Source organism: Panulirus ornatus, chromosome 56 (assembly GCF_036320965.1).
Source record: "Panulirus ornatus isolate Po-2019 chromosome 56, ASM3632096v1, whole genome shotgun sequence".
In the NCBI taxonomy this organism is placed as follows: domain Eukaryota; kingdom Metazoa; phylum Arthropoda; class Malacostraca; order Decapoda; family Palinuridae; genus Panulirus; species Panulirus ornatus.
In genome coordinates, this window is record NC_092279.1 from 1231208 (window position 1) to 1247037 (window position 15830).

Sequence of the window (15830 nt, forward strand, 5' to 3'; positions counted from 1 at the left end):
GTGGTTTGATCGAGTAAGTAACGTAAGGGTAAGAGAGATGTGTGGAAATAAAAAAAGCGTGGTTGAGAGAGCAGAAGAGGGTGTTTTGAAATGGTTCGGGCACATGGAGAGAATGAGTGAGGAAAGATTGACCAAGAGAATATATGTGTCGGAGGTGGAGGGAACGAGGAGAAGAGGGAGACCAAATTGGAGGTGGAAAGATGGAGTGAAAAAGATTTTGTGTGATCGGGGCCTGAACATGCAGGAGGGTGAAAGGAGGGCAAGGAATAGAGTGAATTGGAGCGATGTGGTATACCGGGGTTGACGTGCTGTCAGTGGATTGAATCAAGGCATGTGAAGCGACTGGGGTAAACCATGGAAAGCTGTGTAGGTATGTATATTTGCGTGTGTGGACGTATGTATATACATGTGTATGGGGGTGGGTTGGGCCATTTCTTTCGTCTGTTTCCTTGCGCTACCTCGGCAAACGCGGGAGACAGCGACAAAGCAAAAGAAAAAAAAAAAAAAATGTTCAGGCTCTTTAAGTCAAAGCCTTTCACTCTGCCCTCCCATTTCATTCTTAGCTTCCCTGATAAGGCTGAAATAGAAGCAACTGGTGAAGGAAGAGAAAGAGGTTAAGATGAGGTCATACAATTGAGACATAAATAAAAGTGATTTGAACAAATATGAAAGCATCACCTGAGACAAATTTAGGAGCAAATGAATGATACACAACTGTTAAGAACTAGACACTCATGGATAAGGCCAATTCAGTGAGTCACACTTACTCAACTGTGGCCATTAAGAGGAAAATAGAGTATGACCTTTTTTGTCTAGCATTGTATCAACAGTTAAGCCTGTGTGCAGGAGAAGGAGCAGTTTCATGGAAAAACACTAAACTTGGTACATTTCTGGACTGAAAAACAGAACCCTGGGGAACATGCCAATGCAAACCAGTCTTTCCATCAGTGAATGATCAGCAAATGCACTGCTGGTACACAAAAAGGCAGGATATTATTTTTTCACTGTACTTTCATGTTAAGCTCATCCCAAAAGCCTTCAGTACACTGAATTAGTGTGTCAGCAAAACAATAAAGGAAAACACAATCTCTAATCACACAAACTGCCTCCCCCCACTCCTTATGATTTTCTATTCTATTTTATTACCATACTTCAACTAATGTATTGTTAAAACTAGGAAAGTAAAAATGAGGAGCAATCATTTAATCATCCCAAAATATCAACGCAGTGGTGTGTGTGTATGAGGCATATCAACAAAATGTATTTCCTGCTTCTTTCCCTCATTCTCTCTGAATTGTTGCTTGATAAGAATTGTTTTCATTAACTGTATGAATACCACAATATTACAATTACAATACAAATGAATGCAGTACAGTAAGAGTGCAAAGCAGTCACCCTACCATACCAAAAAGTCAACTAGGTGACAGTATGTGAGCGTGAAGTGTGGATGGAGGTATTTGCATGTAGGGAGCAAAACTGGGCACACTGAAACACTTCCTGGCCTCCTCACTCTTTCTGGTTCATCACTTAATACATTCACTTAACTACACTTACTGTATAGCCAAACACAGTACAGTAAAAATGCAAAGCAGGGATTTCACTGTAAGAGAGTCAATTAGTCCAGGGAAAAAGTAAGGGGTCATTTGAGTTTCAAAATTTTTCAAAATGAATTTCATTCTTCAGAAAAATGAATTGCTTCCCTAATCTTTAAACTACTACTGGTGAGTGAGCTGCTTCTAGAGAGGGACCATGTGTAGTGTCTAATAAAGAAATCATAATGAAAGTAGAATACAATGTCAGTCTTAACCACTTGGCCTACAGGAGCCAACTTACTTCTGTTTTCCTTAACCTTTTTAGTCATAAGTTTGATCTATTTCTTGCATTCCACCCAACCTAGGTTTATTTTTCCAAAAAAACTAACAATGTTAAAACTGTCAAATATCAAATAAAGAAAAGTTTCTTTAACAACTGCAAATTTCTCATCACATGAAAAAAATATATCTATTATCTTATTTTGCTTTGTCGCTGTCTCCCGCGTTCTGGGAGGTAGCGCAAGGAAACAGACGAAAGAAATGGCCCAACCCACCCCCATACACATGTATATACATACACGTCCACACACGCAAATATACATACCTATACATCTCAATGAACACATATATATACACACACAGACATATACATATATGCACATGTACATAATTCATAATGTCTGCCTTTACTTATTCCCAGAAATCCTCCCCTCCTTGTATTTTAACTTTCTAAAAAATTTTTTTTTTTTTTTTTTTTTTTTTATACTTTGTCGCTGTCTCCCGCGTTTGCGAGGTAGCGCAAGGAAACAGACGAAAGAAATGGCCCAACCCTCCCCATACACATGTACATACACACGTCCACACACGCAAATATACATACCTACACAGCTTTCCATGGTTTACCCCGGACGCTTCACATGCCTTGATTCAATCCAAGGACAGCACGTCAACCCCGGTATACCACATCGCTCCAATTCACTCTATTCCTTGCCCTCCTTTCACCCTCCTGCATGTTCAGGCCCCGATCACACAAAATCTTTTTCACTCCATCTTTCCACCTCCAATTTGGTCTCCCTCTTCTCCTTGTTCCCTCCACCTCCGACACATATATCCTCTTGGTCAATCTTTCCTCACTCATCCTCTCCATGTGCCCAAACCACTTCAAAACACCCTCTTCTGCTCTCTCAACCACGCTCTTTTTATTTCCACACATCTCTCTTACCCTTACGTTACTCACTCGATCAAACCACCTCACACCACACATTGTCCTCAAACATCTCATTTCCAGCACATCCATCCTCCTGCGCACAACTCTATCCATAGCCCACGCCTCGCAACCATACAACATTGTTGGAACCACTATTCCTTCAAACATACCCATTTTTGCTTTCCGAAATAATGTTCTCGACTTCCACACATTCTTCAAGGCCCCCAGGATTTTCGCCCCCTCCCCCACCCTATGATCCACTTCCGCTTCCATGGTTCCATCCGCTGCCAGATCCACTCCCAGATATCTAAAACACTTCACTTCCTCCAGTTTTTCTCCATTCAAACTCACCTCCCAATTGACTTGACCCTCAACCCTACTGTACCTAATAACCTTGCTCTTATTCACATTTACTCTTAACTTTCTTCTTCCACACACTTTTCCAAACTCAGTCACCAGCTTCTGCAGTTTCTCACATGAATCAGCCACCAGCACTGTATCATCAGCGAACAACAACTGACTCACTTCCCAAGCTCTCTCATCCCCAACAGACTTCATACTTGCCCCTCTTTCCAAAACTCTTGCATTTACCTCCCTAACAACCCCATCCATAAACAAATTAAACAACCATGGAGACATCACACACCCCTGCCGCAAACCTACATTCACTGAGAACCAATCACTTTCCTCTCTTCCTACACGTACACATGCCTTACATCCTCGATAAAAACTTTTCACTGCTTCTAACAACTTTCCTCCCACACCATATATTCTTAATACCTTCCACAGAGCATCTCTATCAACTCTATCATATGCCTTCTCCAGATCCATAAATGCTACATACAAATCCATTTGCTTTTCTAAGTATTTCTCACATACATTCTTCAAAGCAAACACCTGATCCACACATCCTGTACCACTTCTGAAACCACACTGCTCTTCCCCAATCTGATGCTCTGTACATGCCTTCACCCTCTCAATCAATACCCTCCCATATAATTTACCAGGAATACTCAACAAACTTATACCTCTGAAATTTGAGCACTCACTCTTATCCCCTTTGCCTTTGTACAATGGCACTATGCACGCATTCCTCCAATCCTCAGGCACCTCACCATGAGTCATACATACATTAAATAACCTTACCAACCAGTCAACAATACAGTCACCCCCTTTTTTAATAAATTCCACTGCAATACCATCCAAACCTGCTGCCTTGCCGGCTTTCATCTTCCGCAAAGCTTTCACTACCTCTTCTCTGTTTACCAAATCATTTTCCCTAACCCTCTCACTTTGCACACCAAAAAACCCAGACATAAAATCCTTACCTCATCTGTGACATAGTTCTCTGCCAATCGCAAATGCCATGCATCCTCATACACATCAAACTTAGGGGAGAGCTTTTTGTCTCATGCAACTTAGTGAAACTTAATGAGCAAAAACATGGATGTACTATTACCTGACAATAAACTAACCTCACTAACCTCATGTGGTTCCAACTGACTGGTGGTTGAAGGAAACCATTCACTGTTAGATACTTTGATTTCCCAATTCATTAAGTTTACACTACCCTTTAAGTAAATGCCTGAATGTACAGGTCTGTAGTTCTGCATCAAGTGCAAAAAAGAAGCAAGCTACATTAACAATTATCTTTGATGAGCTAAGGAAATGACCACACAACCAGTGAAAGAGAGATTATCTTTCCTTGTTTCAGTTACCTTACCTTGCAAAGTGTTTGGTATTCTTCATTATCTGGATCATAACAGGCTAAGAGGAAGCCTCCATACTGTCCAGTACGCTTCCCTCTTCCCACATATCCTCCGATCACCACAACATCTATTGTATCTCCCACCTGTAATGCATAATGAGTATTAACTCAACAATGATACCTAAATAATCATGTTTTGCACAAATATTGCAACATAAAACAAGGTAAAGAAAACATCCATTATCTAAATTTAAATAATAAGAGCATTTGTGTTACATACCCCATCAAGATAGTCTTTCTTCAGCTTCAGCCAATTATGTGAACGTTTTGCTATCTCATATGTGGCATCAACAGCAAGGGTTTTAACCATAAGGCCTTCACAGTTTCCTGAGGTAAAATATAAAACTCATGTGTCTGGGCCTCAAAATAAAAAATACAAATACATGAGTTTAGTGACACCATACAAAGTAAAGGTAAGAAATGCATATTACAAGCACAGCAATCCCAACTGAAGATAACTTCATTTTAAAGTACATCAGTTAATATGCTTGGGAAATGATTCCATCAACTGAACATCAGATCAAGTTTAATGTATTTGTTCAGTGCATCTCAACACCATTCTGTATGTGATGACTGAAGGGCAAAGTGTTGAACATCAAGCCCTGAATAGAAAAGCTAAAATGATACGAAATGTCTGTGAAAAGAAAGCAAATCAGGGTCTTGGGACAAAAATTTATGAAAATCTAAAAGAGAATAAGAATCTATTCAGGTAGCATGTGAATTAGAATTTAAGAAAGTTATGTATCAGTCTGGAAAGATGCTAATAACAAAGGATGAAGTTTGTTAGAAATGAAAGAATATTCTGGAGAAACAATCTGAGGTGGTGCCTTTCAACACCATCATCACCTTTACCACCCTTATGCACATCATTTAATCCTTAAACTTGAGTAAGACTATTCCTGAACTGCTACTACTGTACAACTAAGGGAGCACAACATCAGTGTAAAACATTCATGCTAGCAACTTGGTGATAATCATGGAGCACCTCTATCCTCATTTTGCAACAGTTCTACCTGTGCCTTATGCAATTGAGACAGCTGATACTAAGAATACTGGATCAAATTTCGACACATATAAGCTTAAACTTTTAACAGATCTGGTGAAAAGAAAATTTTTCTCATCATAGTTTTAATATCCCTGGGGATAGGGGAGAAAGAATACTTCCCACGTATTCCCTGCGTGTCGTAGAAGGCGACTAAAAGGGGAGGGAGCGGGTGGCTGGAAATCCTCCCCTTTCTTGTTTTTTTTTAGTTTTCCAAAAGAAGCAACAGAGAAGGGGGTCAGGTGAGGATATTCCCTCTAAGGCCCAGTTCTCTGTTCTTAACGCTACCTCGCTAATGCGGGAAATGGCAAATAGTATGAAAAAAAAAAAAAAAGTTTTAATACATATAATAATCTTTTCCTCTAATGATAAAATGCCAGAACATTTTAAAGCACTTAGGTAGTGTACTCATCATGCATATCATAATGATGTCCTATTTGATTAGTACCCCATCAGCTGGCAAAATACATTTCTGTTCATATCCCACCAATTGGTGGTAAGCTTATAGCCAAAATTGATCAGTAGGCAGCCACCAACCAGGGAGGGACATTACCGGTGCTGCACGCCTGGGTAACGGGATGATTAGTGATCCCTGCATAATGAGCCAGCACTTCAAAGGTCATCAAGTTGCACTTCTCTGACCCAAGCAGCAGTCTTATCTTTCTGGATCACCCATATATGGACAAATATACGATCTCTCCTTGTCCGACATAACACCTTACCACTAAACTCAGACAACTTATTCTCTGTAACTGTAGATTTATTCTGCGGTGAGGGCTATGTACTAAAACTGCTTTTTGGCAAATGGTAGGAGCAGAAGATAAAAGTAGTAGGTAGGAACATTAGGCAGGAGCATTAGGTAGAAACATCACTGGTTAACAAAATTTTCACTTTCTTTGTTCCATGAACTAAAATAGGTGGAGCTTATCATACCTTTTATGCTGAATTCAAACCTTTTTAGAATTTTTCAATCAGGCATGGTTTCAAGTGACCAAGCAACTAAATTTTACAATGTGTATATTATTCATAAATAAGGCTGGTATTAAGAAAAAACTTATCTCTAAATGGAAGAGGCCCACAATTTTTGGCTATATTTGGCCTCAGGAACATTCCTCTTTAGTGTCCAGCAGTAACCTGCCAACACAGAGGGGCTCCACTTTCCACGGTACCACTTTTCCATGTCCAAAATGTCCTAGTGAAATTTTTCCCTGTGCGCACCACTGACTGTCCCATGATTTTCTGGGAAAAAGTCTAAGTACGAGTCCAAAAAGTGGATTTCAAACTCATATTGCACCCCAGAGCTTTAGATGAAGTCAACAGATCTTTTACGTCACAGTAATTTTCTGAAGTGTGTGAAAGAAGAAAGCTGAGAGTAAATGTGAATAAGAGCAAGGTTATTAGGCACAGTAGGGTTGAGGGACAAGTCAATTGGGAGGTGAGTTTAAATGGAGAAAAACTGGAGGAAGTGAAGTGTTTTAGATATCTGGGAGCAGCTTTGGCAGCAGATGGAACCATGGAAGTTGAGGTAAGTCATAGGGTGGGGGAGAGGGCGAAAGTTCTGGGAGCATTGAAGAATGTGTGGAAGGCAAGAACATTATCTCGGAAAGCAAAAATGGGTATATTTGAAGAAATAGTGGTTCCGACAATGTTATACGGTTGAGAGGCGTGGGCTATAGATAGAGTTGTGCGCAGGAGGGTGGATGTGCTGGAAATGAGATGTTTGAACACAATATGTGTTGTGAGGTGGTTTGACCGAGTAAATAATGAAAGGGTGAGAGAGACGTGTGGTAATAAAAAGAGTGTGGTTGAGAGAGCAGAAGAGGGTGTTTTGAAATGGTTTGGTCACATGAAGAGAATGAGTGAGGAAACACTGACAAAGAGGATATACGTGTCAGAGGTGGAGAGAACAAGGAGAAGTGGGAGACCAAATTGTAGGTGGAAAGATGGAGTGAAAAAGATTTTGTGATTGGGGCCTGAACATGCAGGAGGGTGAAAGGCATGCAAGGAATACAGTGAATTGGAACGATGTAATATACTGGTGTCGACGTGCTGTCAATGGATTGAACCAGGGCATGTGAAGCGTCTTGGGTAAACCATGGAAAGTTTTGTGGGGCCTGGATGTGGAAAGGGAGCTGTGGTTTCGGTGCATTATACACGACAGCTAGAGACTGAGTGTGAACGAATGTGGCCTTTGTTGTCTTTTCCTAGTGCTACCTCGCACACATGTGGGGGAGGGGGTTGTTATTTCATGTGTTGTGGGGTGGCGACGGGAATGAATAAGGGCAGACAGTATGAATTATGTACATGTGTATATATGTATGTGTCTGTGTGTGTATATATATGTATACGTTGAGATGTATAGGTATGTATATGTGCATGCGTGGATGTGTATGTATATACATGTGCATGTGGGTGGGTTGGCCCATTCTTTCGTCTGTTTCCTTGCGCTACCTCACTAACGCGGAAGACAACCAACATCATTTTATTCTTCCTGAATAAAACATCCTAATAATACCAGCTATCTGATATCATAACCATGCCTTCTGAGCAGCATACACAAAGAATCAATTCGTATACATGATGCTTCCCTTACACTGTAATACTTACCTTTAATAGATTCTTCCAAGAACTCTTCAATGTCTTCAGTGTTTGCAGAGTCCATGCTTTTGGCAAACACAAATTCTCCTTCTACTTCCTTGAAATTTTCTCGCAGAAGAGCTCTACGTTCCTCAAAAGGTTCACGCACCAAAGGCTTATTGTTAAGGTAGAGCAAGTCAAAAGGGAAAACACAGACTTGTACCTTGATATCACTTTCACTAGCATCCTATAATAAAAAAATTATCAAATTACAATGTATCCAACATATGTTAAAGCAAACCTGCAGAAAAAGCAGATTAAAGCTCTTAGTTCAATACTTCTTCTTTATCTTCCTAAATTTCATCAAAAGTTAAACCCATTATCAAAGAAATAATAAATACCAGTACACACTATATACTATGAAGAGGTATGATTTGAATCTTTTTTTATACGTAACTGCCATTCCCAGTGCTAGCAAGGAAGTGCCACAAACGAAATGAACACAGGCCACATTCACTCATGTCCATTCTCGAGCTGTAATGTGTAATGCACTGAAACCTTTCCATGGTTTACCCCAGATGCTTCACATGCACTGGTTAAGTCCACTGACATCACATCGACCCCACTATACAAAGTCTCCCATTTCACTCTATTCCAGTGCAAACCTTTCACCCTCCAGCATGTTCAGGGTCTAATCGATCAAAATCTCTTTCACTCTGTCCTTCCACCTCTAATCTGGGTCTCCCACTTCTCCTTGTTCCCTCCACTTCTGACACATATATTCTCTTTGTCAACCTTTCCTCATTAATTCTTTTCATACATCCAAACTATTCCAATGCATTCTCTCCTACTCTCTCAACCACACTCTTTTCATTATCACACATCTCTCTTACCCTTTCATTACTTACTCAATCAAACCACCTCACACCACATATTGTTCTCAAACATTAATTTCCACCACACCACCCATCCTCGTCTGCACAACCCTATCTATAGCCCATGCCTTGCAACCATATAATATTGTTGAAACTACTATTCCTTCAAACATACCCATTTTAGCTCTCCGGGATAAAATTCTTTCTTTTCAGGGATTCTTCATAACTCCCAGAAACTTTGCTCACTCCCCTATCCATGACTCACTTCCAATTCCATTTACATATATATATAAGAATGAATAATGAATGGTGAAGAGCTTGTAGATTTATGTGCTGAAAAAGGACTGGTGATTGGGAATACCTGGTTTAAAAAGCGAGATATACATAAGTATACGTATGTAAGTAGGAGAGATGGCCAGAGAGCGTTATTGGATTACGTGTTAATTGACAGGCGTGCGAAAGAGAGACTTTTGGATGTTAATGTGCTGAGAGGTGCAACTGGAGGGATGTCTGATCATTATCTTGTGGAGGCGAAGGTGAAGATTTGTATGGGTTTTCAGAAAAGAAGAGTGAATGTTGGGGTGAAGAGGGTGGTGAGAGTAAGTGAGCTTGGGAAGGAGACTTGTGTGAGGAAGTACCAGGAGAGACTGAGTACAGAATGGAAAAAGGTGAGAACAATGGAAGTAAGGGGAGTGGGGGAGGAATGGGATGTATTTAGGGAAGCAGTGATGGATTGCGCAAAAGATGCTTGTGGCATGAGAAGAGTGGGAGGTGGGTTGATTAGAAAGGGTAGTGAGTGGTGGGATGAAGAAGTAAGAGTATTAGTGAAAGAGAAGAGAGAGGCATTTGGACGATTTTTGCAGGGAAAAAATGAAATTGAATGGGAGATGTATAAAAGAAAGAGACAGGAGGTCAAGAGAAAGGTGCAAGAGGTGAAAAAGAGGGCAAATGAGAGTTGGGGTGAGAGAGTATCATTAAATTTTAGGGAGAATAAAAAGATGTTCTGGAAGGAGGTAAATAAAGTGCGTAAGACAAGGGAGCAAATGGGAACTTCAGTGAAGGGCGCAAATGGGGAGGTGATAACAAGTAGCGGTGATGTGAGAAGGAGATGGAGTGAGTATTTTGAAGGTTTGTTAAATGTGTTTGATGATAGAGTGGCAGATATAGGGCGTTTTGGTCGAGGTGGTGTGCAAAGTGAGAGGGTTAGGGAAAATGATTTGGTAAACAGAGAAGAGGTAGTAAAAGCTTTGTGGAAGATGAAAGCCAGCAAGGCAGCAGGTTTGGATGGTATTGCAGTGGAATTTATTAAAAAAGGGGGTGACTGTATTGCTGACTGGTTGGTAAGGTTATTTAATGTATGTATGACTCATGGTGAGGTGCCTGAGGATTGGCGGAATGCGTGCATAGTGCCATTGTACAAAGGCAAAGGGGATAAGAGTGAGTGCTCAAATTACAGAGGTATAAGTTTGTTGAGTATTCCTGGTAAATCATATGGGAGGGTATTGATTGAGAGGGTGAAGGCATGTACAGAGCATCAGACTGGGGAAGAGCAGTGTGGTTTCAGAAGTAGTAGAGGATGTGTGGATCAGGTGTTTGCTTTGAAGAATGTATGTGAGAAATACTTAGAAAAGCAAATGGATTTGTATGTAGCATTTATGGATCTGGAGAAGGCATATGATAGAGTTGATAGAGATGCTCTGTGGAAGGTATTAAGAATATATGGTGTGGGAGGCAAGTTGTTAGAAGCAGTGAAAAGTTTTTATCGAGGATGTAAGGCATGTGTACGTGTAGGAAGAGAGGAAAGTGATTGGTTCTCAGTGAATGTAGGTTTGCGGCAGGGGTGTGTGATGTCTCCATGGTTGTTTAATTTGTTTATGGATGGGGTTGTTAGGGAGGTGAATGCAAGAGTTTTGGAAAGAGGGGCAAGCATGAAGTCTGTTGTGGATGAGAGACCTTGGGAAGTGAGTCAGTTGTTGTTCGCTGATGATACAGCGTTGGTGGCTGATTCATGTGAGAAACTGCAGAAGCTGGTGACTGAGTTTGGTAAAGTGTGTGAAAGAAGAAAGTTAAGAGTAAATGTGAATAAGAGCAAGGTTATTAGGTACAGTAGGGTTGAGGGTCAAGTCAATTGGGAGGTAAATTTGAATGGAGAAAAACTGGAGGAAGTAAAGTGTTTTAGATATCTGGGAGTGGATCTGGCAGCGGATGGAACCATGAAAGCAGAAGTGAATCATAGGGTGGGGGAGGGGGCGAAAATCCTGGGAGCCTTGAAGAATGTGTGGAAGTCGAGAACATTATCTCGGAAAGCAAAAATGGGTATGTTTGAAGGAATAGTAGTTCCAACAATGTTGTATGGTTGCGAGGCGTGGGCTATGGATAGAGTTGTGCGCAGGAGGGTGGATGTGCTGGAAATGAGATGTTTGAGGACAATGTGTGGTGTGAGATGGTTTGATCGAGTAAGTAATGTAAGGGCAAGAGAGATGTGTGGAAATAAAAAGAGCGTGGTTGAGAGAGCAGAAGAGGGTGTTTTGAAATGGTTTGGGCACATGGAGAGAATGAGTGAGGAAAGATTGACCAAGAGGATATATGTGTCGGAGGTGGAGGGAACGAGGAGAAGTGGGAGACCAAATTGGAGGTGGAAAGATGGAGTGAAAAAGATTTTGTGTGATCGGGGCCTGAACATGCAGGAGGGTGAAAGGAGGGCAAGGAATAGAGTGAATTGGAGCGATGTGGTATACCGGGGTTGACGTGCTGTCAGTGGATTGAATCAGGGCATGTGAAGCGTCTGGGGTAAACCATGGAAAGTTGTGTGGGGCCTGGATGTGGAAAGGGAGCTGTGGTTTCGGGCATTATTGCGTGGCAGCTAGAGACTGAGTGTGAACGAATTGGGCCTTTGTTGTCTTTTTCTAGTGCTACCTGGCACACATGAGGGGGAGGGGGAAGGTATTCCATGTGTGGCGAGGTGGCGATGGGAGTGAATGGGGGCAGACAGTGTGAATTGTGTGCATGTGTATATATGTATGTGTCTGTGTATGTATATATATGTGTACATTGAGATGTATAGGTATGTATACTTGCGTGTGTGGACGTGTGTGTGTATACATTGTGTATGGGGGTGGGTTGGGCCATTTCTTTCGTCTGTTTCCTTGCGCTACCTCGCAAACGCGGGAGACAGCGACAAAGCAAAATAAATATATATAATAAAGAATGAATAAAAGAGATATTGTTCCTTTAACATAAAACTGACTAAAATGGTATGTCCATAAACTGGACCTCCTGCCCTGATGACAATATCACACACTCTTTGAACAAATGTGGATTGACTGTGATGCAAGGAATAATTTCTAGCTGTTTTGTTTGGCTCCTGGTTACATCTCGGGAAAAGATATAAAACCCATCATCAACTGAGAATTTACATGCAGGCAAGAACAATCAATTTATGAGGGAGGCATTTAATTCTAAAACAACGTGAGGCTTCCAGAATGCATTTCAAAGTCTGCTGAATAGTCTTTCTGGAAGGAATGCTGCAATTCTAGGGTTAGAAATGTGGATATATAAAGAAAGTAATGTAAGAAAGACCCAGTAATAGTTATTTTGTCATATGTATATAAAAAAAGGTATCACAAAACAGGTATACTTTAAAGAAAGGAATGTCCCCAGTTATTTGGTGTGGGCACCCCAGTTCTGGAATATCAATTCCAAGAGAAGGCGATTTCTATCTGTAGCTCATCCATCCCTTTAAATGGTTCAGAATAAACGTAAGTTACGTAAGTGTGGCAGTAACTAGGAAGGGGAACTATAAAATCATAGATTCTCAACTTTTCTCCCCTTATAACTTTATCTTTCTTGGCATAATTTACTTACTTTCCTCTTTCTTGTACTAAGTACTTGGAAGGGAAGAATCTGCTTTTTTTCCGGATCCCATGCCACAGCTTCTGAGTCAATAACACATGATTTGACCTTCTCCCCAAGTGAATTCTTGAATCGTGCAATGATATCTGGATATTTTGTAGTATTGTCCTCCTGATTCCTACTGTAGATGTTGATAGTACCATCCTCCTTTAAATGGATCTGCAATGATGAAACAAATACATCAATTATAATTGACAACTTATGAGATCTACTATGAATACAACTCAATTCTGATTTAGATAAAATATATTATAACACCAACTATTAATTTTCTGTCATAACCTTATACAGTACTTGTTTTTCCAACAGTGCTTTAATACTCTGTACAAAGGTAACAGAAAGGCTTTAAAATTTTCTGTAAACACATATCCTATGATATGAAAATATTTCCTTACCTAATTTGAGTTAAACAGCTTAATGCCAGAAGATCAGTATAGTTTGAACTGTCACTAATGAAATGAGTTTTAACATCCTGGTTCACATCTACAACACGACCTCTTTCTCCTGCAGCATCGGGATCAAAGTCATTACAAGCGACTGAATTCTGCAAGTTATTCAAAATCCCCCACCACAGTGACGTATTTACATGTGAATCAGAGTGAATTACAGGAGCTTAATAACAATGCTACTTATATTTATTTATTTATTTTTTTTTTTTTTTTTGCTTTGTCGCTGTCTCCCGCGTTTGCGAGGTAGCGCAAGGAAACAGACGAAAGAAATGGCCCAACCCACCCCCATACACATGTATATACATACGTCCACACACGCAAATATACATACCTACACAGCTTTCCATGGTTTACCCCAGACGCTTCACATGCCCTGATTCAATCCACTGACAGCACGTCAACCCCGGTATACCACATCACTCCAATTCACTCTATTCCTTGCCCTCCTTTCACCCTCCTGCATGTTCAGGCCCCGATCACACAAAATCTTTTTCACTCCATCTTTCCACCTCCAATTTGGTCTCCCTCTTCTCCTCGTTCCCTCCACCTCCGACACATATATCCTCTTGGTCAATCTTTCCTCACTCATTCTCTCCATGTGACCAAACCATTTCAAAACACCCTCTTCTGCTCTCTCAACCACGCTCTTTTTATTTCCACACATCTCTCTTACCCTTACGTTACTTACTCGATCAAACCACCTCACACCACACACTGTCCTCAAACATCTCATTTCCAGCACATCCATCCTCCTGCGCACAACTCTATCCATAGTCCACGCCTCGCAACCATACAACATTGTTGGAACCACTATTCCTTCAAACATACCCATTTTTGCTTTCCGAGATAATGTTCTCGACTTCCACACATTCTTCAAGGCTCCCAGAATTTTCGCCCCCTCCCCCATCCTATGATCCACTTCCGCTTCCATGTTTCCATCCGCTGCCAGATCCACTCCCAGATATCTAAAACACTTCACTTCCTCCAGTTTTTCTCCATTTATTTATATTTATTTATTTATTATACTTTGTCGCTGTCTCCCGCATTTGCGAGGTAGCGCAAGGAAACAGACGAAAGAAATGGCCCAACCCCCCCCCCATACACATGCATATACATACGTCCACACACGCAAATATACATACCTACACAGCTTTCCATGGTTTACCCCAGACGCTTCACATGCCTTGATTCAATCCACTGACAGCACGTCAACCCCGATATACCACATCGCTCCAATTCACTCTATTCCTTGCCCTCCTTTCACCCTCCTGCATGTTCAGGCCCCGATCACACAAAATCTTTTTCACTCCATCTTTCCACCTCCAATTTGGTCTCCCTCTTCTCCTCATTCCCTCCACCTCCGACACATATATCCTCTTGGTCAATCTTTCCTCACTCATTCTCTCAATGTGCCCAAACCACTTCAAAACACCCTCTTCTGCTCTCTCAACCACGCTCTTTTTATTTCCACACATCTCTCTTACCCTTACGTTACTCACTCGATCAAACCACCTCACACCACACATTGTCCTCAAACATCTCATTTCCAGCACATCCATCCTCCTGCGCACAACTCTATCCATAGCCCACGCCTCGCAACCATACAACATTGTTGGAACCACTATTCCTTCAAACATACCTATTTTTGCTTTCCGAGATAATGTTCTCTTTATTTATAAATTTATTTATTTTGCTTTGTCGCTGTCTCCTGTGTTAGCGAGGTAGCGCAAGGAAACAGACTAAAGAATGGCCCAACCCACCCACATACACATGTATATACATACACATCCAATGTTACTTAAGTAGTTTAATCTTACTTCAATAAGCTAAAATATAGTACTCCTTCCTCCAAAACTTACAAAGGGAAAGTTTTTCTGGTAAATGACGTAAAAGTCAAATCTATTACAACAGATTTCCCCATCAAACAGCATACTTGGGACCTTGATGGTACTGATTAAATAATAAAAACTAATTATTGGAGAATACAGAAAAATACTAGAAATGCTGTCTTTACAACAAAACGCCCTGCTTATATATCTCAACATTTTAGCACCATCTGTAAACATTTCAGATATGATTAAATTCTTGTATGACTGAAATCCTTCTGGCAAGTCATGTACCTATCTTTAGAACAACAGTGTCTGTAATATGGGACCTGCAAGACACAACTGGTGTACAGGAGCTCTGCCATACACATATTATATGAGCTCCTGGAAAGTGTTTCTCTCAGAGACTAAACTTAAAAAAAAAACTTCATTTAAGACAATATCTATGATACTTTCCTGAAGAAAATTTGTAAATATATCTTCTCACATATGCTGTTCTGTTTGTTGCTTAAATACCATGAAGATTATTATAATAAATAAATAAAATTTTTCATTTATAAATAGGACTTCGTCAACTATAATACTGCATTAACACATTGTTTTCCACCCTCTAAAATTCACAAATACTTTCTCTAGTCTCTT

General features: G+C 40.6%; 1 protein-coding gene across 1 annotated transcript in view; it reads right to left on the reverse strand.

Annotated features, from left to right (window-relative positions):
* Window positions 1-15830, reverse strand: part of DNAlig1 (DNA ligase 1) — a 92028-nt gene that overhangs the window by 24719 nt on the left and 51479 nt on the right. Inside the window, exons 12-15 of the mRNA XM_071693608.1 lie at window positions 12866-13072; window positions 8157-8373; window positions 4728-4834; window positions 4463-4591 (exon numbers count right to left, since the gene is read on the reverse strand). Of these exons, the coding sequence (XP_071549709.1) occupies window positions 4463-4591; window positions 4728-4834; window positions 8157-8373; window positions 12866-13072 (660 nt within the window). The remainder of the gene's footprint in view (window positions 1-4462; window positions 4592-4727; window positions 4835-8156; window positions 8374-12865; window positions 13073-15830) is intronic.